The sequence below is a fragment of the Vanrija pseudolonga genome, chromosome 4, assembly GCF_020906515.1.
Source record: "Vanrija pseudolonga chromosome 4, complete sequence".
NCBI classification, from domain to species: domain Eukaryota; kingdom Fungi; phylum Basidiomycota; class Tremellomycetes; order Trichosporonales; family Trichosporonaceae; genus Vanrija; species Vanrija pseudolonga.
Window position 1 is genome coordinate 1,792,241 of NC_085852.1, and position 25,401 is coordinate 1,817,641.

Consider the following 25,401-nt stretch of genomic DNA (forward strand, 5'->3'; position numbering starts at 1 on the left):
CACCGAGGGCAGCGAGGTGTGCGTGGGTGAGTTGGAGGTGAGGTAGAGGGGGGCCTTTGGCAGGCGTCCGAGCCTGTGTGATGTGGCCCATGGCGACAGATCTGATCTCGCGCAGGGTCCGAATGAAGGCGTGGCGGCAGGCGGCAAGCTTGGTGGCGGGCGTCGGGCGTTGTCGCGGAATGAGGCGGCTGCAAGCAAGCGTCACGATGCACACTGCGGCGCCACCTGCAACCTGCAACCCGCCACACCGCACACCGCACACCGCCACGATCGATCCGCCCGTCCACTCCGTCGCGTCGTCAGTGTAGCAAGAATAGGTTGCACCACCCTCCTTCCACGTCGTCTGAGAAACGCACGTAGCTGCGAAACAAGCCCGCCCCTGTATCAACCTAAACCAGTGTTCCGTGGGCTCAACATGGCAATTGAAGGGCATTGTCGTCGTCGTCGCCGTCTGTGTGTGGTGCTGTCGTCGTCTGCTCTGGCCGTCGTCATCGCGCAGGGTGAGAGGCATACAGGGGTTGTTGTGTTGGGTGGTTGACGACCACAGTGCCAAGTATAGCACGGGTGGGTATTCGGGGGGTCGTCGTAGGTGATGTACGGTGTGGCGCGCCTTGTCACAAGCTAACGAGTAAGGGGAACCCACGCGACGACCACGCGATACACGTGGCACACGTGGCACCGGGCACCCACCCCCGATCAACCTCCACCCCGCAGATCCACCACCGCCCATCGGGGCAATACAGCGCCAAATGTCCTACCACCCCAGCCTCCCCACACTCCCCACGACTGCTACCAGCGGCTGTCGACGGCGCGGCGCGGTGCGGCGCTCACGCAGTGCTATTACGGGCGACGGGTGCGGCGCGTCGTGCCGACTGTGCGGGGTGGGTGTGGACACGGTTCGAGTGGGTGCTGGGGTGGTGGGGTGGGACACGGTTCTGCGGCGGGTTGAGGCCGCTGGCTTGTGGTTGCTGGGTGTTGTCGTCGTTATCCTGCGTACTTCCGTGGTCGGGTACCGCCTGGCCGCCTGGTTAGCAAGCAAGCATGGGTCGTCGTCGTCGGTGCGAGCAGGTTGTGAGTGGTGGTGGTGAGTCGTGAGTTGGCCGTGCAGGCCGTCGTGGTGACTCGCTCGCGGCGGTCGGTGACTGTGTGGCGTTGTGACGCTGTGGCGCAGCGGTGGCATGGGTGACGAGACAAGTCGGGGCCAGCTGCGGGGAAGAGTCATGTCAAGAGTCCCGCCTCGACCCCACCCCGTCGTCAGTCCCAATCGTCAGCAACGACCTGCCTGGTCCACATCGTCGTCGACTCTGGCACACAGGCCAATGACAACCCGTGAATTGCGCCAACGCAACTCGAGAGTGGGGCAACGTTGCGATCGAGACACAACAACGACGACACCACACCACTCCAGCCCGCGTCGAGGCGGCGCCCCCCCGCCGGTTGTCGCTGCCGCCACGGTATCCGGGGCAGTTTCGCTCGCCATGACGCTGCGAGCGACGCAACATTCGATATTGGCAGCGCAACGGGTAAACCCCTGTGCGTGTCATTGGCGCTATCTTTGCCTCTAGGCACAACAAAGTGCACGGCTAGAAGACACCCGGAGAGCCCATGTGCGCGATATCAGCGTGTTATTGGGCCACAGGTCGCCGAGGGCAGCAGGCAAGGCGGGGGCCACGGCCCGCTCGTTCCGTGCGGGGCCCAGGGGGAGCTCGACGAGCGCATACGGCTCGACTTGTCCGGACAGCTGAGGGCGGCTCTACTCGGCCCACGGGGGCTCATGCCGCCTTGGTGGTGCCTCGCACGTGAGAAACGTGGGTAGATAGCGCGGCTACGCTGCACGGGCTGCACGGGTACTGCTGTTCCCGGGGACACACCTTCGGCATCGTCGGTCGAGGATCGGCTCGTGTCAGGAAATTGGCGTTTCAAGTGTCGGAGCAGAGGATGTCGTCGAGGTGGGCTGGGCTGGCGGGGCCAGGTGGGCGTGGCGTGGCGTGATTGCCGTGGCCGTGTGCTCAAGTCGAGGCGATCCGAGGTGCTGCGCACGTATCGAGCTAGCTGCTGTGCCAGTGCGCTCGCTGCTTGGCGAAGTGAGCTGACTGCTCGATCATGTACAGGCAGCGGTGGTGCTGACAGCTGACAGAGCAGCGAGCTTGGCACCAGCTTGGGACGGGGGACTGGGCTGCCTGCCTGGCTGTTGTACCAGCAGCCCACACTGTCCGGCGCAACCTCGGCATCCCGCCGAGCTTGAACAGTCGGGCAATTCCTAGCCGCTCTACCCCCAGCCTCACGCCAGCACGCCAGACAACTCCGGACCGGAAGTATGATGGCTGTTGCTGGCTTTGCTCCCTCGCAGCGGGGGCCTGGTGCGGCGGTGGCAGGGAGAGTGCGTGGCCTTGCTTGCCTTGCACGATGCCCGCCGCGCTGCCGCTCGAGTGACCCGACCGACCGACCTGCCTGGTCGTTCGCAACACATTCGGTTCGGTCCACCCGAGAAAGGCACCCAAATGCACCCAAATCAAACGTCACGTTTGCAGGGTTTCGGATTGTTTTCTGTCCGGCAAAGCGCAACCGGCTGCCCCACAAACCCCATGGGGGGTGGATAATGACTTTTCGTTGGCTGAGGGGAGGGGTGGGGGAGGGAGGGGAGATGGGGGGACATGCATGCGGAGACTGGGCAGTAGGGCAGCAGGGCAGCAGCGGTGGGCGTGCCACGCCGCCGCGACGCGGGTGAGCTGCGCCGTACCGCGGGGCCGCTGCGGCTACAGCAGGTTGCACCACCGTTCCGTGCCCCTCGCACCCCTCGGCACAATGTCGTCGCTGTCGAGATAACACCACCTCGACATCGGGGTACATAAACACCCCTCGCATGGGCCGAGGGGCAACTTTTTTTTCTTCTCAACAAGCTTGCACTTCTCTCTCTCGCAGCGACCCCTATAGAGACGAAGCAGCCAACAGCACCCTAACACGCACACACCATGACCGTCGCTACCGCCTCCTCATCTGCCGCGCCGGCCTTCAAGGCCAACCCGAAGGGTACGACCGCGGTGTCCTACGAGCCCGCAACGCTCGAGCAGGCGCTGCTAGTCGAGCCGCCCCTCACCTTTGAGCCGGTGCAGGAGGACATCCACCCCAAGTACCTGTACGGCGCGGAGACGCCCAACCCCGACAACACCAAGGGCGACCTCTCGCCCATCGCGCAGGCGTACATTGCGCAGTGGAACAAGACGCTCGAGGCCATCAACGCCGACGCGTCGCAGGCCAACCTCGACCAGCTCGACGCGCTGATTGTCGACCACGCCCAGCTCAAGGACCACATGGCCATCACCTGGGACTTCCACCAGTTCACCGGCCTCGCCGACATCAAGAAGGCGATCGCTGCCCAGGCCGCCAAGTTCAAGATCCGTAACTTCAAGATCGACACCACAAGCGACCACCGCTACAAGGACTCGATCTCGGTGCAGACGCTGCACGCTGCCAAGGCGGACGCCGCGGCCGTCGAGTGGGTCCAGGTCGTTGCCGACTTTGAGAACGAGTACGGCTGGGGTAAGGCCCTCTTCCGTCTTGTTTCTGTCAAGGACCCCAAGGCCCCCGGCGGCCTCAAGGCCTACACCGTCTACACGGGCCTCGACAACATCAAGGGCAACGAGGAGAAGCTCGGCCGCACGCGTGAGCTCGGCGCCAGCCACGGCGAGAACCTCGAGCGCAAGATCTGGGCCGACCGCCGCAAGCAGGACTTTATCTGGGGCGGCGACAAGCAGCCCGTTGTGCTGATTGTCGGTGGTGGCCAGGGTGGCCTGAACACTGCCGCCCGCCTCAAGGTCATGGGCATCCCCTCGCTCATCATCGAGAAGAACGACCGTATCGGCGACAACTGGCGCAACCGCTACGCTACACTCACCCTCCACGACCCCGTCTGGTACGACCACCTGTCGTACATCCCCTTCCCTGACACATGGCCCATCTTCACGCCCAAGGACAAGCTCGGCGACTGGTTCGAGTCGTACGCCAACCAGATGGAGCTCGCCTTCTGGACCAAGAAGACGGTCACGGGTGCCGACTACAACGACGCCACCAAGACCTGGACCGTCACCATCAAGGACAATGTCACGGGCGAGGTCACGACCCTCAACCCCAAGCACGTCGTCATGTCCACCGGCCACTCGGGCGAGCCCAACTGGCCTACGTTCAAGGACCAGGAGAAGTTCAAGGGCAAGCTCCACCACTCGTCGGTCCACGGCACGGGTCTGAGCTACAAGGGCGAGAACGCACTCGTTGTCGGCGCATGCAACTCGGCCCACGACATTGCGCAGGACTTTTACGAGCAGGGTGCCAAGCCAACCATCCTCCAGCGCTCGACCACCTGTGTCATCGCGTCCGACGTCGGCCTCAGGATCACCACCGCCGGCCTGTACGAGGAGGGCGGCCCCAAGACGGCCACTGCCGACCTCATCTTCCAGTCGATCCCGATCCACCTGCTCAACTTTGTCATGCAGCAGCAGTTCCGTGAGACGTGCAAGCAGGAGAAGAAGCTGCACGACTCGCTCAAGGCCGTCGGCTTCAAGATGGACGCGGGCTACGGCGGAACCGGCCTGTTCGGCAAGTACTTCCGCCGCGGCGGTGGCTACTACATTGATGTCGGTGCCTCGGGCCTCATTGCCGACAGGAAGATTGGCTGGAAGCAGGGTGTCGAGATTGACCGCTTCACCGAGAACGGCGTCGTGTTCACCGACGGCTCGACGCTCGACAACCTGGCCGTTGTGGTGCTCGCCACGGGCTACTCGAACATGCGCGACACGGCCCGCCGCATCTTTGGCGACAAGGTCGCCGACCGCCTCAACCCCGTCTGGGGCCTCGACCAGGACGGCGACCTCGCCACCATGTGGCGCGACTCGGGTCACCCCGGCTTCTGGTACATGGGCGGCAACCTTGCCCTCTCGCGCTTCTACTCCAAGCTGCTTGCGCTCAGGATCATTGCCCACGAGCGCGGCTTCATCAACTAGACGGGAAGGAAAGGGGGTTCTTTAGAGTCAAGTCAGCAGTAGTTGTACAGATGTATCGGATTGCACACAAACACAAGAGCACGCGAGCGAAGCGAGCGGGCGAGAGTGTGGCGGGGAGAGTGAGCAGCAGGCAGCAGAGTGTCTGCCCTTGATTCTCTGTCAACGAGAGCACAGCCAGCGAGCCGTGAGCCATAACCAGCCAGCGGAGAGCTCCGAGTTGTTACTTTGTGCAGCACTCACGAGTGTACAAGGCTTGCCATTCGTGCACACACACCGAGGCGACGTCAATCAACTCTGCTCCATGCGAGACCCACAGCCGCGGCAGTCGGGCAGTCACCGTCGCCGCAGCAGCACCTCGGTCGGTCGACTCGTACACCGGTTCCGCACGGCATAGGTGTCGACTCGGCCGAATCTCCGTCTCGGAGACGGCAGCGGCACGCTCACATGCCCAGCATGCCATGCACCCACCCGCCACATGCGCCGACGTGTGGTCTTGACTGCCGCGGTGGCCGCCGCGGAACAGTGCCACACCGGGCCGGAACCGCGACGAACGACGCTAGGGCGGTAATCTACGGTATGGCCATGGTCGAGGAATGCAACAGTCACCGAGGCCAGTAAGCGCTCCAGCCGACGAGCCTACGGCGCCCACGTGTGGTTGTTGCATGCGGTACCCCGCGGGCACGGGTGGGGGTGGCCTATCAGTCTTTGAAGGGCTAGCAGTGTTGCACATGCTCGTTGTCGACCAGCAGCCAACCATGAGCCAGACGATGCATGGTGCACCGCAGCGCCTGTGTAGTCGCCGAACCCCGAGCGAGTGCTGCTCGTGTGCTCGTGTGCACGCAATGCCAGCCAGCAAGCATACATAGGCCCGCCTAACGCCGCCCTGATTCCGACGATAACGCTGGAACCTGGAACTGCGCGAGTGGGGCGGTGGGAACGCAAGTCTGAAAGAGGTGGCGGGGTGGGCTGTGGTGGTGGGTGTGTCGTCGGGTGTCTCTTGGCCAACGATGCCGGGCAGGTGCCGCTGCAAACTCTCTCTCGGGTCCGTGGCGTCGTCTGTCTATTGACAAAGTCTCTCAGTTGCCGTTGCCGCTCTGCGGGGGCCGGTGGGCTCTGGGCCGGAATAATCGCTGCTGGCTATAGGCTGCGGCTGCAGCTGCATGCCCGGTCTCGGCAGGGACGGCGGTTATCTCTGGCTCTGGGTGCATTGTGCTGATTTGCTGGCCGGCGTTGTAGTGGGGTGAGGGGAGGGGGGTATGCAGCAGTTCATTGGGAATGCAGGCGGGGAGGAGGGTGCAAGGGTCACGCGGGGGCTTTTGGTGCAGGCGTGCGTGCAGGCAGGCAGAGTGACCGTTAACGGGAGTATTTCCGAGTCGTCACTAATAACGGTTTAGTTATGGCAGCAATGGCGTTATTTGTGCAGCAGAGAAGGAGAGACGACCGCTACGGTGACGGTGGGTGGGTGCACAGCGGCGGCCACAGCCACAGCCACACAACCCCCCCCTCACATTCCTCGGTTTTCCCCCCTCCAACTGTTGCAACTCTGCACACATTTGTTGTTGCTCTTATTCATCTTCAGCAGCAGCGACAGCAGCGACAGCCACGTCCTCGACATCCCTGTCGATATCCCAAAAAGCCGCAATCTGTGGCCCGTTCGCCCGCCCACCCACTCCCCCCCCCCTCGCCGTGCATTGGAAAACAATCCCACCTTGAACCCTTTTCAATCTGGCTTCCCTTAGAAAGGACAATTCGTCTCCGTCGTGACTGTCACTTGCCTGACTGCCTGCCCATAGCCGGGACCGCACACCTCTGTCCCAACTTGATGCTCTTGTCGTCGTCAACTTGAATCACCTTGCTACACCCACAAAAAGCATTGCTTCTTCGCCCATTGCACATTGATTCTCGCGCTCTAGGACTCGCTCTCTTCTTTCCCCCCCGGGCCCCTTCCTCCGCACCCTTCTTCCCTCCCGACCTCCTCGCCCTCAACTCTTTCACTCCCTCCAACTCTTCTCTTCCCCCCACCCACCATCGCACAAACAAACAAAATGGCTGCAGCGACCGCAGTACTCGACAATGGAGGCGTCCAGCTCGCAGACAAGGCAGCCGCCGCTGCCCATCACCCGGCTCACGGCCACCCCGCATCGCCACCAACGCTCTCGCCTTCGGCTCTGCCGACTAACGCCCCCGCCCCAGAGGTGTCCATGGTCGAGGCTAGTGACTTTACCGGTGTCACCTTTACTCCCGAGTAAGTGCCGCCTCGCTTCCAACACAGTCCACCCCGCTAACCACCCGCGTGACAGGCTCTGGATTCAACGACGAACCTGGGCCCTTGACGCCCTCCGCACCGAGGGTGCTCGCTCCATCCTCGATTTTGGCTGCGGACCAGGATCTCTGCTGCAGACGGCCGTCATTCCTCCCTCTACGGTTCCTGAAAAGCCCATCATCGGTAGCAACGGCGAAATCCCAGACGGCATTTCGCTTTACACGCAGGTGAGTACGAGCACTTTCGCCGGCGGCCACACTCGAGCCCGACAGCGGGGCAGTGGGCGCCTGACAGTGGGGGCCCGGGGCTGGATCACGGGCCTACCGCTGGAGCCACACCAACTGGCAAACCGCACTCCGCCCTGAGGGGCGTCCTGTCCCGGACCCCCGTCCGCTGTCCACAACGATGGCTGGCTATGGTTGGCTACCGGTCCCGTCCCATCCAACGTTGACTGGCTAGTTGCATGCTGACCCTCCGCCCCACAGCGCCTCGCCGCAGTCGATGTCAGTGCAGAGGTCATGACCACGGCCATGTCACAACTCGAGCCCCCGGGCCCCAACGCCTCCGGCCTCCTCGCACCCCCACGATGGGCACCAATGAGCACCGAGCTCTGGCTCGGAAGCATCGAGCACTACAACAGCCGCCTCGAAGGCTACGAGTCGATTGTGGCGCTCGAGGTTATTGAGCACCTGGAGCCAAACCTCCTGTCTCGCTTCGGCGTCGTCACGCTGGGCACCTACCGCCCTCGTCTCCTCCTCCTCACCACTCCTGTAAGCAAGCACGCGACCGCACGCAACGTGCGTTACCCCTGGCAGGCGCTAACGCTCTCTTCTAGAATTTCGACTTCAACGCAAAGTTCCCCAGCAGCCACAGCCACCACGACGAGGAAAACTGTGACAGGCGCGGCTTTGTCGACCCGACCGGCCGTACTGACCGAGTCTTCCGTCACTCGGACCACAAGTGTGAGATGACTGGAGACGAGTTCCGTCACTGGGCTCTGAGTGCCGCCGACGACTGGGGCTACGATGTGGAGATTGGCGGAGTCGGCATCTCGTCCAAGCCATCATACTACCCTGCCAAGGACGGCGAGGAGCCTCAGCCAATCTACGCGACCCACACGGCCATCTTCCGTCGCACCACTGGTATCCCGATGAGATCCCCGCGTTCGGTCCGCACCGTTGAGCTGCCCTTCATGATTGGCGTCAACGAGGCCGCCCACCCCCACAGACTGGTCGGCAAGTGGTACCACCCCGTCACAGGAGTCTGCCAGCCTGGCGCACCACAGCCACCAGCATCCGTCCGCGAGGCCGTCGGCAAGGTGTTTGACGCCGTCGGCATCCAGCAGCTGAGCCTGGACGAGCTTTGGGCCTACCCTGAGGTATCAGGTGGAAGCGCCGGCTCGAAGCGTCATCTGGTTTCCGCCCTCGGCGGATGGGGAAACTGCCCTCCGATCCCAGGATCAAACACTCAGTTTACTGTCGTTGTCGACCACAACGGCCTGGCCATCAAGCGCAACTAGGCGCGGGGCGAGCAGCAGCAAGCACAAGGTTTTCTTTATCATGGCGTGTACATCCCAGGAGGCGCACAGGGCATAGTGTAACAAGACGAGAGAGAGCGCAGGGTACGGCACAACGTACGCCTAGTAGACGATTTGGCCCTCATGTAACGTTCAACAAGTCATGCATTCAGGTCTCACGAGCGGAGCCAGCGGTCGGTGGGTGGAGCCAGCGTCGTGTGTGTACATATCGTCACTACGACCTGGAACGCGGCCTGCAGAGTGGCTTGACGGCGTGTCGTAAAGCCGAGGTTGTGTAACCTGCCAACCATTAACCGTTTGGTGATCGGTGACCGGGCCGAGACCATTGTGCCAAGCGGCTGACGCACTGCCCACCGCCCACTGCCAATTGTCCTGATATCCGCCCATCGCCGATCAAACACGTCCATGCTGTAGGCGATCGGTAGTGATGGCGGCTACAGTGGATGCACCGCCCGAGGAAGACGGTTACGAGCCCGACGTGGACGTGTGGCCCCAGACACATGCAGCCAATGTGGGCCGAAGAGGCCGATGTGTCGCCCTGGCGGCTACGTGGCAAAGAGTGGGTTCAGCGAGGTGAGCGGATAGGGCGCGGAAGCCAGCACTGCTGGCCTGCTGGTAACGATGCACATGCATACAATGTATTGCTAATGAAAATGGGGATAGTCAAGCCGAGGCGCCGCAGCGCGCGCGGCTAGATTGTAGCCAGCCTGGTGAGGTACGTCTCAAACACCTTCTTGCCGTTCCGGAGGTTGAGGAGCCGCATGCGCTCGTTGGCGAGATGGCCGGCGTCCGAGCTCTGTCCGAGAGGGAGGTGGACGCACGGGGCGCCAAACTCGCGCTCGAGCCACGACATGGTGGGCACTGTGCCGCCCTCGCGGATCTTGAGGGGGTGTACCCCCCATACGTCGTGCACAGCAGCCTCGAGCTCCTTGAAGTATGGCGAGTCGAGGGACGCGAGCCACCAGCTTGCGGCGTGCGTGACGCTCACCTCGAGCTGGTTGGGCGAGTTGAGTGCCGCAAACGTGTCGTGGCAGAAGCTCCTGAGGCCCTCGATGATCACGTCCAGCTCCTGGTCGGGCACGATACGCATCGTCACGTCGGCCGACACGCGCGACGGGATGACCGTCTTGTTTGCACCGCCCGACGCGGTGATGTTGGCGATGGAGAAGGACGGCTGGCGCCAGACACGCATGAGGTCGTCAACCTGCCGGTTGGACGCCTTGGCCACTTCGTCGAGCAGCTGCAGCTCCTCCTTGGTCTTGCGCCGCACCGAGTCGTAAAACTTTGGCAGCTTGATGCCTTCCGCGTCGGCAATGCTGCCCAGTACGCGGACGAGGTCAAACATTGGCTCAGCGACAGCGCCGCCCTCGACACCGTTGTGGGCGTCATCGCCGGCGCTAGACACGGAAATGTTGGTGTACACCACACCTCTCATGCCATACACGACACAGGGGTCCTCCTCGTTGATCCATGTCGAGTTGGAGAGCAGCACGACGTCGACGTGGCCGATGAGGTCCTGAGGGGTCAGTTTGCTACAGGCGTGTGCAACTCACCTTGTGACGTCGGACAGCGGGCACAAAGCCCCTGCTTCCAGCCTCCTCCTCACCCTCGATGAGCATGACGACATCCACATCGAGTTCACGACGCTGACGCAATGTGGCAGCGGCGCACGCGATAGCCATGATCGGACCCTTGTTATCGGTGACGCCACGACCGTAGAGGTACCCATTCTTGCCAATCATCTCCCACGGGTTTGCTTCCCAGTCCTTTTCGCTTGCTGGCTGGACGTCGTAGTGTCCGTAGAACAGAACACGCTTTCGAGGTTTGCCAGTCTCTCGGCCTGCAAACGTTGCCAGCACAAGCGGGTTCCGACCAGGGTCGCCGGGCAGGATATCCGACTGGGCGCCGAGCTGGCCCAGAATCTTCTTGAGAAGGTGGGCTCCAAGGCGGCACGACTCGCGGTGCTCGTCATCACTGACCGTCGGCACAGCAACGAGCTTGGACAGCGCGTACAGCATGACGTCGGCGCCACCCTCAATGTCGACATCGATGTCCGTGTCGTGGCTGGGCTTGACGGGGTCCGAAATGTTCCAGATCTTGACGCCAGAGTCGTTGCCCGCAGTGATGTACTCCCAGCCCTTTCGCTGGCCGGGGACGATCGTCGACGCGAGGACCATGTCCGAGTGAGCCTTGAACACTGCGGTGCAGTCAAACTTGTCGTCTATGCGGAGCACACGACCGTCCGCAGCGCCAGCATAGAGGTCACACTGGAGGACGGTCATGGTCATGACGTCCGCCTCGTGTGCCTCAATTCTCCGGATTCGCGCGCCGGTCTCGAGGTCCCACACGTCGATCTCGCCTCCTTGCAATCCGGCGAAAAGAAGTGAGTCGCGGAAGGCCAGGGACAGTACAGCGCCAGATAGTCCGCTAAACTCGCGCACCAGATGAAGTCCGCCTCCTGGGGCACACTCCCAAATCTTGACGTCGCTGTCGCCGCTTCCGCTCGCTAGCCATTTTGAGCCATCAGGCCGTGGGATGACGGTGAGGGCGTACACGTAGCCGTAATGGGCATAGAACAGGGTCGTGTCGCCGTCGATTTCATACTCGATAACGGTGGGCGAGACCGCACCGTTGAGTCGTCCAGCAACAGCGGCCGCGGACACGCCGTTTCTGCCCGGCGTACCGACAGGATGGCAGCCAGGGGTATGCGGCGTCGACGTGCCACTCTTGACGTCGGCAGGTGGCTTGTCGAAGAACGAGTGTGGCTTGTAACGCCCCGTCCGTTGGCCTGGCGTGCTGGCCGCCACAGATGGCGAGTCCTTCTCGAGTTGCAAGATCGAAGAGGCAGGTGAGTCGACAGTAGCGAGAACCGCAGCCGACGCCACGACAGCTGCGCCGCCGGCCGTAGAAGACGACGCGACGCCGACAACACGAGGCGGGTTTGCAAAGTTGATCCACTCTATTGTTGTGTTCTGGGCACCGAAATAGAGTGTACCACCTTCCCGGTCGTCCCATGCCAGCGAGTAGATGTCGCCCGACGTATCGTCGCACGGGTGGATAATGTACAGCGGCTCAAAGGTCGAGGTGCACCAGATCTGGGGGCTGTCAGTACCACTCCGCGAGTCACATCCCCGTCGTACGTACCCGAACGTCACCAGCGCTGCTAGTGGACACGAGCCATCCCTTCTCCTTGACTATCAGGAGCGCCAGAACACTTCCAGCGTGCCCGATGAGGCGGAACAGCGGCTGAAAGTTTGTTCTGGAGAAGACGGTGATCTCATTGTCGCGGCTCTGGCAGCCGGCGTAGACGTGGTCGTCATCGGCCGCAAGACTCAGAACACGGCCGTGGCCGACGTTCAAGAGGTGAGAGAGGGTCGGGGTGGTGCCAATCCGCTGTCTTGTCAGGGAGTCTGTTGGGACGTGCCCATTGGCGTCGGCGCCGTTGGCCGGCGGGAGTGCGTAGGGGCCAAGGTTGACCATTAGCGGGGGTGGCGAGGGTGAGGGTGGTTTGGGTGTGGGGGGAAGAATGAACCGTTGAATCGGTGTCGAGGGAGTTGTAGTTGGCGACGAAGTGGTCGGGTCCCAGCCAGGACAGAAGCGACACCGGCACCGACGTTTTGATAGCAACGAGAGCGAGTAGGGCGTCGTGTCGAGTCGAAGGGCAACAGGCGCGACCGGTAGTTGAATTAGCATGTCGGAATGGCGTATGGCGGCGAGTCGAGCACACCATGCGCGCCAGCAGGCATGATAAAGGACGACGACCGAGATGGAAAGGATGAAGACGCGTGTGTTTGAGAATGGGGTGGGGGCAGGCGTTAGCACAGACTCGTCTCAAAGGATCATCAGGAGGGCAGCAGTGGTCGCACACACACACACGGGGCAAGCGAGGCGGGCAGTAGCATGACCGGGAGGGGCTGGTCCAGCGAGCGAGCCAGCCTCCTTCTGCTCTGGGTATCGCTCGCGAGGGCTGCCTGCCTACGCATACTCCACGCGTCCTCGTGACGATGCAGCGACGACGACGACGTCACGGGCCGTGACGCTCAGCACCCGACCACCTAACGCACCTTTACGCATGATTTCAAGAATGGCATTGTGGTCGACTGACCCGTGAGCCTTGAGCTTGCCGGCCTGGGCGGGGGCGTCATGGCGGGCAGCAGCGGGTCGGCGCGGATGCCTCGCGTGCTCCTCGCCCTCTGCACCTGTCGCATTGGGAGCGAATAAGCGCGACGGCGTAGACGCCCTGTGATGCTGGTGCTGGTGCTGCTGCTCGTCACCGCGTTCCCCTGACGACCCCCCAGTGTTGTTGTGGAGCCGTTGGACGTTGAACGCTGGGACCGATGGCGACATTGTGCGCGATGTTTGCGATCGTCAGAGTTGTCGGTCGCGTCGAGCGGAATCTGGCGCCGTCCGCCTGCTCGTGTGGGGGCGGGGCGCGCGCGCTGCTTGCAATGCTCTGCTTCTAGAAGGAGGTGCAGTGCAAGGTGGGCGGCGCGTGCGAGTGCTTGCCTGCTTTGTCTTTGGCGGCGAGACGTTGAGAGTCGAGGAGTAGATGGAATATGTGTGTGACGTTTTGTAATGTGCTGTTTCGGGACGATACTAGTCGTGGTTAGTCGATTTCGGGTTGAAAGAACCAGGATATTAACGGGCCAGGACAGAGAGACGAGCGACGTGATTGCTGACATTCAACGAGCCACGACGAATAAGAGATCTACGACTTGACTCGGTCGGCTACATCAGAGTCCCTCTGCCCTGACTTGTCGACTGCAACTCTTCCGAATAATCCAGAGTAATCACGCCTACACTGACTGCTTGGCTTCACGAATGCCCTCGTCCTTGGCACAATCTCTTATAACACAATCTCGTGCACGTTCAATGCAAGGTGGTGACTACTCGACTACATGTACAGTGGCATCTCCCGGCTACTCACACGACCAAATTAGTTTCGTTGGCGTCTTTCCTGCCTGTGGTCGGCTACGGCTAGTACTTGCGCGCCTCCATGCCATCAGGGGGACGCACGGGGACCGCGCCTGGCGAGGCGTCAGCTCGCGTTCGGGTTCGGGTTCGAGCCTCACACACTCACCAGTCCCCACCTGCGACCAGTCGGTCGACAGGCTCGTGCCTCCGCTCTCGGTATAGCTCTTGATCATTGCCTTGCGCGTGTCGGGGTCGGCGTTGGCGTAGATGCCTGCAAAGAGCTTCTGGAGAGCCGCGTCGCCTCCGGCGTTCGGGTCCTTGTCCCCTCCTTCCTTGTCATCGTCATCGTCGTCGACAAACTTGTCCCAGTTCTTCCGCGCAGGCTTTGGTGCAGGCGCCGATGGGGCAGGCGGTGCCGAGATGCTGGCCGGCGCTACTGACCCGGTGCCAACGACGTCGGTCCAGCCTCCTGGCTCGTCCTTTGTGAGCTTGAGCTCGATCTGGCGGGTCAGCTTTGTAGCAATTGAGCACCCACCTTGGTGCCGAGCACGCGCTCCGAGCACTCGCCGGGCACGATCGAGCCGACGAGCGGGCCGAGCTCGAACCGCTTGCCCGCGTCCTCGCCGTTGAGAGGTGGGAGGACCACCTCGACGCGGTTGGTGAAGTAGTGTACCTTGACCTGCTCGCGTGCTGGCGACGCGCCGTAGCCCTTGATGTACAGGCTGACTGTGAGGTCGACGGGGGACTGGTAGAAGTCGTACCTGGCGTGTGTGTGAGCTATGTTGGGAACTAGCGGATCGCTTAGCATAGCTCACCGAGGCAAGGGGATGTCTTGGGGCCTTGTCATGGCTACTGGGTACTCTCTCTGTAGTGTCTAGTTCCGAGTACCGAGTACGCGATCCCAACAGTTGAGAGATCGTTGTTGCCGTCGTTGTTGCCGTCGTCATCACTGGTCGTCGCTCCCATGTTCCAGCCAGCGTCAACAGCCTTCCTCCACCTTCTCGGAGCTTTGACATCCGTGCGACTCTGAGCCACGTGTAAAATTACATAATCCTTTTGCCACGCGACTTGGTTCGACGGGACCAAATTCTCTGACACACGCGTCTGTCGTGGAGGAGATGGATTGTCAGAGATTGTTCGAAGACACTGAGAGAGAGCGACACACGGCCGCGACACGAACAGCAACAACACTCTCATCACTTTCCTCGCCACGTCCAATCTACATCGACGCGGCAACACTATAAACCTCAAAAGCGACTCGTCGTAGAGCTCAACATCCCGCAGCTGTAAACCTCGCCGCGGCCTTTCCAGCTCTCTTAGCGTGAAATCGCCTCTCGTCGACAACTTCGACCAGACAGACGCCTCCTTCCCTCCCCTTCTTTTCTTACCCACCACCTACCACACACCACAACTCGCCCAACATGGCTATGCCTGGAGGAATGCCCATGGTGGTCATGAGTGAGTGCGCGCTAGAGCTGCACTTGATACGCGACGCGCCGAGCTAGATCTGACTGCCAGACACTGGGCCCGAGCGCCAGCAGGGCCGCAAGGCTCAGACGGCCAACATTGTCGCTGCCAAGGTGGGTAGCTAGCAGCAGAACGTTCTAACCCATGCAGACTGTCGCCGATGTCATCAGGACATGTCTCGGCCCCAAGGCCATGCTCAAGATGGTCCTCGACCCCATGGGCGGTATCCTGTGAGCTATCATCCTGTTTACCCCGAGTATAGCTCACACCACAGGCTTACCAACGACGGCCACGCCATTCTCCGTGAGATCGACGTTGCCCACCCCGCCGCCAAGTCGATGATCGAGCTCTCGAGGACGCAGGACGAGGAGGTCGGTGACGGCACTACCTCTGTCATCATCCTTGGTGGGTTGCGAAAGCCCTCACCATGTGCTAACCCTCAGCCGGTGAGATCCTTGCCTACTCGCTCCCTCTCCTTGAGCGTCACATCCACCCCGTTGTCATTATCCGCGCGTTCAAGGCCGCGCTCGACGATGCCCTTTCCACCATCCAGAAGATCTCGATCCCCGTCGACATCTCGTCTGAAAAGGACATGCTTTCGCTGATCAAGACTTCGATCGGCACCAAGTTTGTCTCGCGCTGGTCGGACCTCATGTGCCGCCTCGCTCTCGACGCCGTCCGCACCGTCGCCGTCACTGCCGAGGCTGAGAACGGTCTCGTTGGCTCCAGCTCCGAGGACGGTGGCGCCGCGTTCAACATCAAGACTGTTGACATCAAGCGCTACGCCCGTGTTGAGAAGGTTCCCGGTGGTGAGATTGAGGACTCGCGCGTCCTCAAGGGTGTCATGGTCAACAAGGACGTCACCCACCCCAAGATGCGCAGGAGGATTGAGAACCCCCGTATCATCCTCCTCGACTGCCCTCTCGAGTACAAGAAGGGCGAGTCGCAGACCAACATTGAGATTTCCAAGGAGGCCGACTGGAACCGTGTCCTTCAGATCGAGGAGGAGCAGATCAAGTCAATGTGTGACAAGATTATCGAGTTCAAGCCTGACATCGTGTTCACCGAGAAGGGCGTTTCCGACCTCGCTCAGCACTACCTCCTCAAGGCCGACCCGCCTATTACCGCCATCCGCCGTGTGAGGAAATCGGACAACAACCGTATCGCCCGTGCCGTTGGCGCTACCATTGTCAACCGTGTCGACGACCTCCGCGACTCGGATGTCGGTACCGGTGCCGGCATCTTCTACGTCGAGAAGCTTGGTGACGAGTACTTCTCGTTCATCGACGAGTGCAAGTCGCCCAAGGCGTGCACCATCCTTCTCCGCGGTCCCTCCAAGGACATCCTCAACGAGATTGACCGCAACCTTGCCGACGCCATGTCGGTTGCCCGTAACGTTGTCTTCAACCCCATCCTTGCCCCCGGAGGTGGTGCTACCGAGATGGCCATCTCGGTCGCCCTGTCCGAGCGGGCAAAGTCGCTCCCCGGTGTCGCTGGTGCTCCCTACAAGGCGATCGCCGACGCGCTCGAGGTCATTCCCCGCACGCTTGTCCAGAACTGCGGTGGCAACGCCATCCGCACGCTCACCGAGCTCCGTGCGCTGCACTCGGAGGGCAAGAACTACTATGGTGTCGACGGCGACACTGGCAAGGTTGTGGACATGCGCGAGTACGGCCTGCTCGAGTCTGCAAGTGTCAAGATCCAGACGCTCAAGACGGCCATTGAGTCTGCTACCCTGCTGCTCCGTGTCGACGACATTGTGTCTGCCAGGCGACCTGACGAGCACGCCGGTGGTGTCCAGACCATGGGCGAGGGCCAGGCCGAGGACCTCCAGCCTGACGGCGTGCAGATGTAAAGAGCATAGTATAGCCACATCTATTTTACGGGGAGGATAGTAGTAGTCATTGCATGCACACTGTCATGATAGAGCAGAAAGAAAGAGTTGTTGGGGAAGTGGCGTCGAGCGCCACGTGTAGAACTACCGAGTGATTCAGTGACGGCATCGGTCAGAGAGGTCGATCGATGATCACATCGGATCACTCACTCGCGCACCCAACACCGAACACCCACTTGACAACCACTAAACACAAACGCAGCAGCACATCACACTGCACAACGGCACGCCCAACCATCGCACATGGGAGCCGACGTGCGTGATCGAGACCGCGGCGAGCGCGACAAGCGCGGCGTGCCCGACCCGTCGCTCCTCTTCCCACCCAGGAGCGACGAGCACCCGTTGTCGCCGTCGAGTTCGAGCAACACGCCATACTTTACACGGCGGCTCTCGTCCGCGTCGTTAAAGGCCGCGCCGTCGGCTCCGTCCGCATCCAACGATCCCCCGAGCCGGCGGCACGCGTCGACCATCAGCTCTGGCTCGCCCGCGCCCGCGGCGCCAGGGCCGGCGCCTACGCCGTCCGCGCTGAGCCTCTCAACCCCGTCACCAACCTCGACGCCGCGCCAGCGCCGCGCGCAACCAGGCGCCGTAGCGACCCCGCTCGACGCCGACCTGCTCGGCATTGGCCCATCGCGCCGCCGGCCAGCACTGGGGCGCGCGGCGTCCCGCTCGCCCGCGACGTCGGCCATCTTCGCCGAGGAGGAGACGCCGCGCAAGCCGCGCGCTGCTGAGGCGCGTGACAGCCCGGCGCGGGAGAGCCCGGCCCCCGAGACGCCAGGCGACTGGGCACAGTACCTCGACTCCCTCGACCGCGACGAGCTCGCCCTCCTCGACACGCGGTGGGAGGACATGACGGACGGCGAAATCGCGGCGTTCTTGGAGCCGTACCACCCTGCTGGCTCGTCGGTGACGAGTGCGCCGCCGCGCGCCGGCGGGAAGAAGGGGAACGGGGACGTCGAGCCGCTTTTCCCGCCGTCGCCGCCGGGCGGGGTCGTTCATGACCTTGAACACCCGCTGCGCGTGCTCAGCCGCGCGGTGCGCGAGCTGCGCGAGGCCGTGACGCGCTTGGAGGAGGATAATAAGCGGCTGAGGCTGGACGCCGCGGCTCGGAGGGCCTCGGACGTGTCGCTTGTCACAACACCAGTGCGATCACATGTGGACCAGGTTAGTGAAGGGGAAGGTCGCGCTGATGGGACAGACGCTGCACGATGGCCTCGCCGACGCGTTATCGACAAGCCTCACGTCGCCGATCAAGCGGGCAGGCCTGGTGTTGGAGGAGGCTCCGCGGTCGTCCGTGTCCCCGACGCCGTCGATCGTGAGCGTCACGCCGAGCCTATCCCGCGCCAAGTCGCCCGCGCCGTCGCACACGTCTGCGCGGTCCGTCGCGTCTATCCCCGAGCGGCCGCGCTCGTCGTCCGCTTCCGCAAGCGGGTCCTACGGACACGGAGGGCACAAGCGTAACTCTGGCTGGGGCAGCATCTGGGGATGGGGGAAGAAGCCCGGGCGCAAGGGGAGCATCGCGTCGCTCAGTGGGTCCATCACGCCGAGTGTGGCTGTCGTCGAGGAGGACAGCGACGACGAGTGGCGGCGCGGTGATGGCGGGAGCACGCCGAGCTTCCGGGCGATCTTTCTGGCAACGGTGAGTGGGTAACTCGCGCAGCGGCTGACAACAGCGTATTCTCACGCCTGATCCTTCGTCTCTGTTGGTTGACTCGGCACGCATCAACACGTCGTCGTCGATTGCGCGGCTCGCGCACACGCTGGTTAGCAACGCGCGCGACGGGGACGTGGTGCCGCGCGACCCGCCGACGGCGAAGCGGGAGCGTGCGCGGAGCCGCGCCGCGAGCGTTACGAGCCAGCAGGCTGCGGCTGCGGCTGCCGTCGAGCCGGCCACAGCGTCAGCAATGGCGACGTCGCTCGGCTCGGCGAGCGCGATCGAGAGACGCGACCCGAGCGGGGCAGGATACTCTGACCAGGCGATCGCGGCGACCGTTGCTGTGGGCCGCACGCTGTTATCCCGCGGCAAGGCGGCAATCTCGGGCAAGATCGACGAGCCGATGGCGCGCCCGGCGTTAGTCAACCGCGCGACGTCGAGACCGTTCCCCACGACAGCGATGGCCCCGGCGCTCCAGTCGCCTGGGGAGCCCGGGTTCCCGCTGCACACGGACACGCCGCCGCCGAGCGTTGAGCTCGGCACCATCGTACCGGATGAGGCCAGGCCGCCGACCGTGCTCTTGTCGCGACAGAACCTCGCCAGCTTCTTCCAGTCGTCCCGCGTTGGCGCGCCGAAGCTCGCCACGGCGACGCGGTTTACAAGCGACCAGCCTCCGCTGACAGACCGCTATGGTTTTATTTGTGAGCTGAAACGCGGAGGGCGTCAGCTGACTTGCAGATGACATCCAACACGCGAGCATGCTCAAGGACGCGAGCAGAGCCGGCACGCCGGCACCCATCTCGCTCACCGGACATGTGCCGGAGCTGACCGAGCTGCCGTCGTCGCGGTCGTCTACGCCTGCTGGTCGGTCGACAACACCCGCACCACCCGCCAACGCAGCGAGGCTTCCTGCCACGCGCACAAATTCGACGTCCACAAAGGCGTCATCGACGGCATCGCTCAAACCCCCGGCTGTTCGTTCCGACTCGGCTTCGTCGCACTCGCGCGAGAGCACGCCTGGGTCGCCAATCAGCCACACGCCCGAGACCACACCGAATGGGACCCCTAGGAAGCGCACCACTGCCCTTCAGCGGTCCCTCGCCCCTGCACCGTCCAAGCCGACGTCTGCAAAGGACCAGACCACCGTGTCGGTACGCGGTGCGTCGAGCTTACAGACCGGCGTGTCGGCGTCGGCACTGTCTCACCCCGCCACGCCGCTGGCCGAGCCCAGTGCATCTCGCCTCACGGTATCGTCGCTGCTCGACCAGCTGACCGACATCCATGACAAGCAGCAAAAGGCACGCACGACGGAATGGGACGCGTTCTTGCGCAAGAAGACTCGCGCAAGAATCAGACCCTCGTCTGTTGCTGGGTCTGAGCGGCGCGGAAATGGCGTCCAGGACGTGGGTGTCGGCGCGGCTTTGGCTGCCGTCGTCAACATGGGTGGCGGGGCGGGCGGCAAGACGGGCCAGGAAGAGTACCGCGCGTTCCTGCGCCTCGTGCGCAGAGGTATTCCCATCCCGTACCGTGCCGACGTCTGGGCCGAGTGCTCGGGCGCGAGGGACCTGCTTGTTCCCGGAGAATATGCCGAAATCCTCGCAGTGCACAAGGACGATAAGAGCCCCGTGATCGCCGAGATTGAGAAGGACGTGGGGCGCACGTTCCCCGGCAACGTCTTCTTTGGCGGCGACGGGCCAGGCGTAGCCAAGCTCCGCCGCGTGCTCACCGCATACTCGTGGCACAACCCCGCTGTGGGATAGTGAGTCTAGCGTTGTGTTCGCTGCGCTAACATCCAGCTGTCAAGGCATGAACATGCTCGCGGCGACTCTGCTGCTCACGCACACGGACGAGGAGCAGGCGTTCTGGGTGCTCCACTGCATCATTGAGCGACTCCTCCCGCAGGACTACTACACGCCGACGCTGCTGGGCTCACGGGCGGACCAGCGTGCGCTGGCAGACTTGGTCGCACAACATGTACCCCGCGTCGCTGTGCACCTCGACAAGCTGCAGGTCGACCTGGCTTCGGTGACGTTTGGCTGGTTCCTGTCCCTGTTCACCGACTGCCTGCCGGTTGAGACGCTCTTCCGGGTGTGGGACGTGTTCTTTGTCGAGGGGCATGACGTGCTGTTCCGCGTCGCGATCGCCATTCTCAAGATCAACGAGACGGACCTGCTGGCGTGCGACAGCGTCGGCGACCTGTTCACTTTTATCTCCGGCATGACGAGCAGGCTGTGGGGCGCCGACAAGCTCATTGCATTACAGCACAGCTACAAGAGCGTCATTCGGCATGCGGACATTCAGGCGTTGTACGACAAGGCAGTAGTGGGGCTGCAGCGCGAGCTGGGCGAGGACTAGGGTGGGGAGCGAGGTGGGGGAGGCCGAAGCCGACTCGACACAGCCGGCGCGTAGCACGAGAAGACGGACTTTGACACTACATCTACTACACACGTAGCATACCCAGCATTCACTGTATATTCTGTATGTTCATGACTCGTTGGAATTGCGCGGCGGGGTTGGGCGAGCCCGCAAGCCGGGTGTGGTGGGTCGCTGCTAGGGCGCGAAGATGGCTCGATACGAACCCCCCTCCACTTGGCCCACTCTCATTTTCCCATTTTGATTCTTTCCCATTTTGTTGACAGTCTTTCCCATTACGCCGAGTGTCTTTCCCATTAACGCGCATTCTTTCCCATTTACATCGGCGCGCGCTCGGCGCCGGGCCCATGCCATATGCTGTGCGCGCGATGTGACTGGTGGCTGCACGATGGCGGGATACAGGCATCCGATATCTCCAAGCCGCTCACTGATGGCATCTCCAAGACTGGCCGAAATCTCCAAGACTGGGCTCCATTCTTGGAGACACTGCGCGCAGCGCTCTCCAACACGCCCAGCGTCTTTCCATCTCGCAGACGACGACGAACAGCGCCGGCCGTCGCACCCAATCGCCAGCATGCATCCCGCGACGACAATATCCCATCTGATCCTTGCTGATACGCGGCGTTGCAAACCCCGCCACCGGCAGAGCGCGACTCAGCCGACCCACTCAACCCACTCCCCCACCCGCTCCCCCACCCTGCTGGGCAGCGGCAATCCCCCACGGCGAAGCGTATATAACCCGCCCATGACCTTCTCGATGTCTCCCCATCACAGCACAAACGAGACGACACGCACACACAATGCCCGCGCCCACGACACAGACCTTCACACCAAGCCTCATCCCGTACGCGGACAAGCGCGCCCTCGTCGACGAGTTCGTCGGGCGCAAGCTCTCTTCCCTGCGCACGCCGGCGCTCATCGTCGACCGTAAGGGGTTCGCGGCGAACTGCGACTTCGTCACGGGCGAGATCAAGGCCAAGGGGCTCGGCTTTAGGGCGCATATCAAGAGTGAGTTTGTGCCAGCGAGCACGCGCAGCGTGTGAGCGGGCCGTGGTCGGTCGTGAAGAGCTTGGATGATGGAGGAGGGGGAGGGAGGATGGGCCCCCATACAGGGTGGAGGGCAAAGTGGGGGAGGTGGTGTCCACCGGCACTCGCGGCGCACACGCCGAACGATGAGCCGTAATCTCCCCCTCCTTCGCGCCGTCTCTGGCCTCTGCATGCCCATCACTACTCCCTCTATGTGATTCGGACATAGCCCGCGCGCCCCCAAGACCCCCGCTCACACCCACCACAGCGCACAAAACCGCCGAGGGCGTCCGCCTCCAGGTTGCGCCCGGCGTGTCCGCCCTCGTGACCTCCACGCTGCCCGAGGTCTGGGGCGTGCTCGAGAGCGGGCTCGTGTCCGAGGGCAAGGTGACTGATGTGAGTGGTCTGGCGATATGCGAGAGGCGGGTTGGGGTGGGTGGTGGGCGGCGGGCGAGTTACCGCCCGCCCGCGTTTCGCGAGTCGCGACGCGTCGCCTTGTGGCGTAGCCATGCTGTGGCTGCCCTCCCCCTCCACTGCCTCGCGCTCACTGTGCTCACGCTCGCACCGCTGACGCACCCAGATTCTCTACTCCCTCCCCGTGTCCGAGGACCGCCTCGAGGACCTGACCGACGCGCAAGAGAAGGCGGGCGACGGCGCCGCCATCCGCGTCATGGTCGACCACGCCGAGCAGGTCGAGGCCCTCGCGCGCGGGCACGCGGCCCTCAACCGCCGACGCAAGTGGAGCGTGTTCGTGAAGGTCGACGGCGGTGCCCACCGCGCCGGTGCTCCTCCCCGCTCGGCACAGATGAAGGACCTCGTCGAGGCGCTCATCAAGGCCAGCGACTCGGTCGAGGTGTTTGGCTTCTACTCCCGTGAGTGCAGCTGGTGGTCCCCTGAACACGCAGCTGACGTCCAGACTTTGGCAACTCGTACAAGTCGACCAACCTCAACGAGGCGGGCAAGTACTACGCCGGCGAGATTGACTGCGTGAACGACGCGGCAAAGTACGCGCGCGAGCTGGGCCTCAAGGGCGAGTGGACGCTCAGCGTAGGCGCGACGCCTACCGCGCACGCCGCTGCGCTCGGCGCCGCGACCGAGGGCGGGCTGGCGGGAACGCTCGAGGTGCACGCCGGGTGCTACTGCCTCAACGACCTGCAGCAGAGCGCGACGGGCCTGGTGAAGGACCAGCGGACGACGGCGCTGACGGTGCTGGGCACCGTCGTGTCCAAGTACGCCGACCGCGGCGAGGGCATGTGCGATATCGGCGCGCTGGCCGTCAGCAAGGACCAGGGCCCGATCCCCGGCCACGGCGGCGTCGTCACCCCCGGCCTTGAGGGCTGGAGCCTCGGGCGTATCTCCCAAGAGCACGGCACGCTGGTAAAGATCGACGCCGGCGCACGCGAGCTGCAGATTGGCGAGCGCCTGCGCGTCGTGCCCCAGCACGCATGCCTCGCCTGCGCAAACTTCCCATGGTTCTACGTTGTGGACGGAGACGGAGACACGGTAGTCGACGTGTGGGTCCCGTGGCGCGCGTGGTAGGGTGTAGAATAGAGGGTTGATGTAATGTGTGCTTCTCGGCGTGTGGCACTTTGCTTCTGACATCGGTTTCAATGCAATCCTACAACCCTTCATATGTCCCAGAGCTGACGCCACCGACCCTGTGGTAGGCAACATCCCAGCCCTCGATCCGATCCTCGCCATCATCACGCTCATGGCAGCCGCCTGCGTCGCCACGACACTTGCGCTTCTTAGAGCGAAGTGAACCCGCCGTCCACGATCCACGTCGCGCCGTTGACAAACGATGCCTCGGTGCTGGAGAGGAAGACGGCTACGTCGGCAATCTCCTCGGCCGAGCCGGCGCGCCCGGCGGGCGTCTTGGCCGGCTGCGTCTGCGCCTCGAGGACGGAAGCGACGTGCGCGTTGTTGGTCATCTGGGCCGTGTGAGCGGGCTGACTCGGCTGCCACACGCTGCCGCCACTTACCGGCGTGTCGATCCACCCGGGCGCGATGTTGTTGCTGCAGCACCTGTCAACCACGTCCTTGCCAACCCCCCTCCACCCAACTCACGTCCGGATCCCGTGCCCCGCATGCTCGACAGCCGCGGCCTTGGCCAGCCCAACCACGGCGTGCTTGCTCGCCACGTACGCCGGCACGCCGGGGACGGCAACGGTGCCAAGGATGCTCGCGAGGTTGATGATGGAGCCGCGCTGCTGCCGCTTGGGATCGGTCGAGTCGCTGCTGTGTGAGCTATGCGAGCAGTGGCTGCCTCGCGTTCGTCGACCTACCTGGCCAGCGGGTCCTGCTTGAGCATCTGCGCCGACTGCTCGCGGACGCAGAGGAACACGCCGGTGATGTTGACGCCCATGACGCGGTTCCACTGGGTGTGAGCTCCTTGCCCTTCGCGCCACTCACGTCCTCTGTCGACGTCTCGACGAGCGCGCCGAGGGCGGCCGTGCCAGCCGAGTTGACGCAGTAGTCGATGCGCCCGAACGCGGTGACGGCCTCGGCAATGGCGTCCTTCACCTCGGCTTCCTTGCTCACGTCGGCCTGGACGACGAGCACCTGCGCGCCGCCGGACTGCAGCTCGGCCTCGAGCGTCTTGAGGCCGGCGGGCGCGAAGTCGACCAGCACCAAGCGGCTCACCCCCTTGGCTGCGAAGGCGCGCGCGGTGGCCGCGCCGATCTGGCGTCAGCGGTGCAACAGGACCGAAGGACGCACGCCCGAGCCGGCGCCAGTGATGAGGGCCACGCCGGTGAGGCCGGACGAGGAGGCGGTGTTGGTGACCATTGTTATTGATGAGCTGCTGCAGGGAGTCGTGCTGCTGGGGACAATAGCAGCTGCTGTTTGAACGACGCCTCTTTATAGCGAACGGCTCACACGCCCACACGCCGACTGCGCCGACTGCGCCCCCACAGTTGTAACAGCGATGACAGTTACCGCGCGGTTATTCACCACCCGGCGGCCTGATGCACACGCTCTTGTGCACTCGCGCACTTCGCTTCAGCGCGCGCGACATCTTAGACGACGTCACGTGGACATTAGACTGCCGAGGCGGGCGCCGTTGTACCATACCAGGAACATGGCTCGGTTCTTGATCTCGCGTACAAGGTCTGCCGAGCGGGAGGTTAAGGTTAACTGCGAGGGGCGGCGTGAGCATGAAGGAAGTGTTGTCGAAGTGAGTGGGGGCGGGTTTGAGTGAGGAGAAGGAGGTTGGGTGTGGGGCAACTTCAATTCGGCTGCGGTGAATGAGTGAGATGAGCGGTCGGGACGAGAGAC

The 25,401-nt window shown here is 63.1% G+C and overlaps 6 protein-coding genes across 7 annotated transcripts; 3 read left to right on the forward strand and 3 right to left on the reverse strand.

Moving 5' to 3' along the window:
• Positions 1 to 2,972: 2,972 nt before the first annotated feature.
• Positions 2,973 to 4,997, forward strand: YUC1 (putative indole-3-pyruvate monooxygenase YUCCA1; the record flags this gene model as incomplete). The annotated part of the gene is made up of 1 exon (XM_062772504.1): positions 2,973 to 4,997. The coding sequence occupies one exon, from the start codon at positions 2,973 to 2,975 to the stop codon at positions 4,995 to 4,997; it is 2,025 nt and encodes a 674-aa protein (XP_062628488.1).
• Positions 4,998 to 6,663: 1,666 nt separating this feature from the next.
• HEN1 (Small RNA 2'-O-methyltransferase) lies at positions 6,664 to 8,959 on the forward strand. Its single transcript, XM_062772505.1, has 4 exons — positions 6,664 to 7,242; positions 7,298 to 7,487; positions 7,746 to 8,030; positions 8,096 to 8,959. Exons 1-4 carry the CDS (start codon positions 7,043 to 7,045, stop codon positions 8,777 to 8,779), a joined length of 1,359 nt encoding a protein of 452 aa, XP_062628489.1. The 5' UTR covers positions 6,664 to 7,042; the 3' UTR covers positions 8,780 to 8,959.
• A 529-nt stretch (positions 8,960 to 9,488) lies between these two features.
• DUG2 (putative di- and tripeptidase DUG2) lies at positions 9,489 to 12,277 on the reverse strand (the record flags this gene model as incomplete). Its single annotated transcript, XM_062772506.1, has 3 exons — positions 9,489 to 10,313; positions 10,351 to 11,892; positions 11,942 to 12,277. 3 exons carry the CDS (start codon positions 12,275 to 12,277, stop codon positions 9,489 to 9,491), a joined length of 2,703 nt encoding a protein of 900 aa, XP_062628490.1.
• Positions 12,278 to 13,695: 1,418 nt separating this feature from the next.
• Positions 13,696 to 14,619, reverse strand: SGT1B (Protein SGT1 B). The gene is made up of 4 exons (XM_062772507.1): positions 14,527 to 14,619; positions 14,247 to 14,472; positions 13,878 to 14,211; positions 13,696 to 13,824 (listed from the first exon to the last, which is right to left on the reverse strand). Exons 1-4 carry the CDS (start codon positions 14,556 to 14,558, stop codon positions 13,775 to 13,777), a joined length of 642 nt encoding a protein of 213 aa, XP_062628491.1. The 5' UTR covers positions 14,559 to 14,619; the 3' UTR covers positions 13,696 to 13,774.
• Positions 14,620 to 14,884: 265 nt separating this feature from the next.
• On the forward strand, positions 14,885 to 23,664 carry cct3 (the record flags this gene model as incomplete). 2 transcript variants are annotated; one of them, XM_062772508.1, is given in 17 exon segments in its annotated part: positions 14,885 to 15,169; positions 15,230 to 15,291; positions 15,329 to 15,408; positions 15,453 to 15,583; positions 15,622 to 17,119; positions 17,278 to 17,327; positions 17,399 to 18,236; positions 18,271 to 18,711; positions 18,746 to 19,427; positions 19,465 to 19,590; positions 19,627 to 20,485; positions 20,523 to 20,671; positions 20,684 to 21,048; positions 21,921 to 22,107; positions 22,394 to 22,521; positions 22,706 to 22,997; positions 23,042 to 23,664. In XM_062772508.1, 13 exon segments carry the CDS (start codon positions 17,087 to 17,089, stop codon positions 23,662 to 23,664), a joined length of 4,773 nt encoding a protein of 1,590 aa, XP_062628493.1. In that variant the 5' UTR covers positions 14,885 to 15,169; positions 15,230 to 15,291; positions 15,329 to 15,408; positions 15,453 to 15,583; positions 15,622 to 17,086.
• Positions 23,665 to 23,873: 209 nt separating this feature from the next.
• On the reverse strand, positions 23,874 to 24,912 carry fabG_7 (3-oxoacyl-[acyl-carrier-protein] reductase FabG; the record flags this gene model as incomplete). The annotated part of the gene is made up of 6 exons (XM_062772510.1): positions 23,874 to 24,056; positions 24,108 to 24,141; positions 24,193 to 24,360; positions 24,411 to 24,502; positions 24,538 to 24,807; positions 24,844 to 24,912. 6 exons carry the CDS (start codon positions 24,910 to 24,912, stop codon positions 23,874 to 23,876), a joined length of 816 nt encoding a protein of 271 aa, XP_062628494.1.
• Between the last annotated feature and the right edge of the window lie 489 nt (positions 24,913 to 25,401).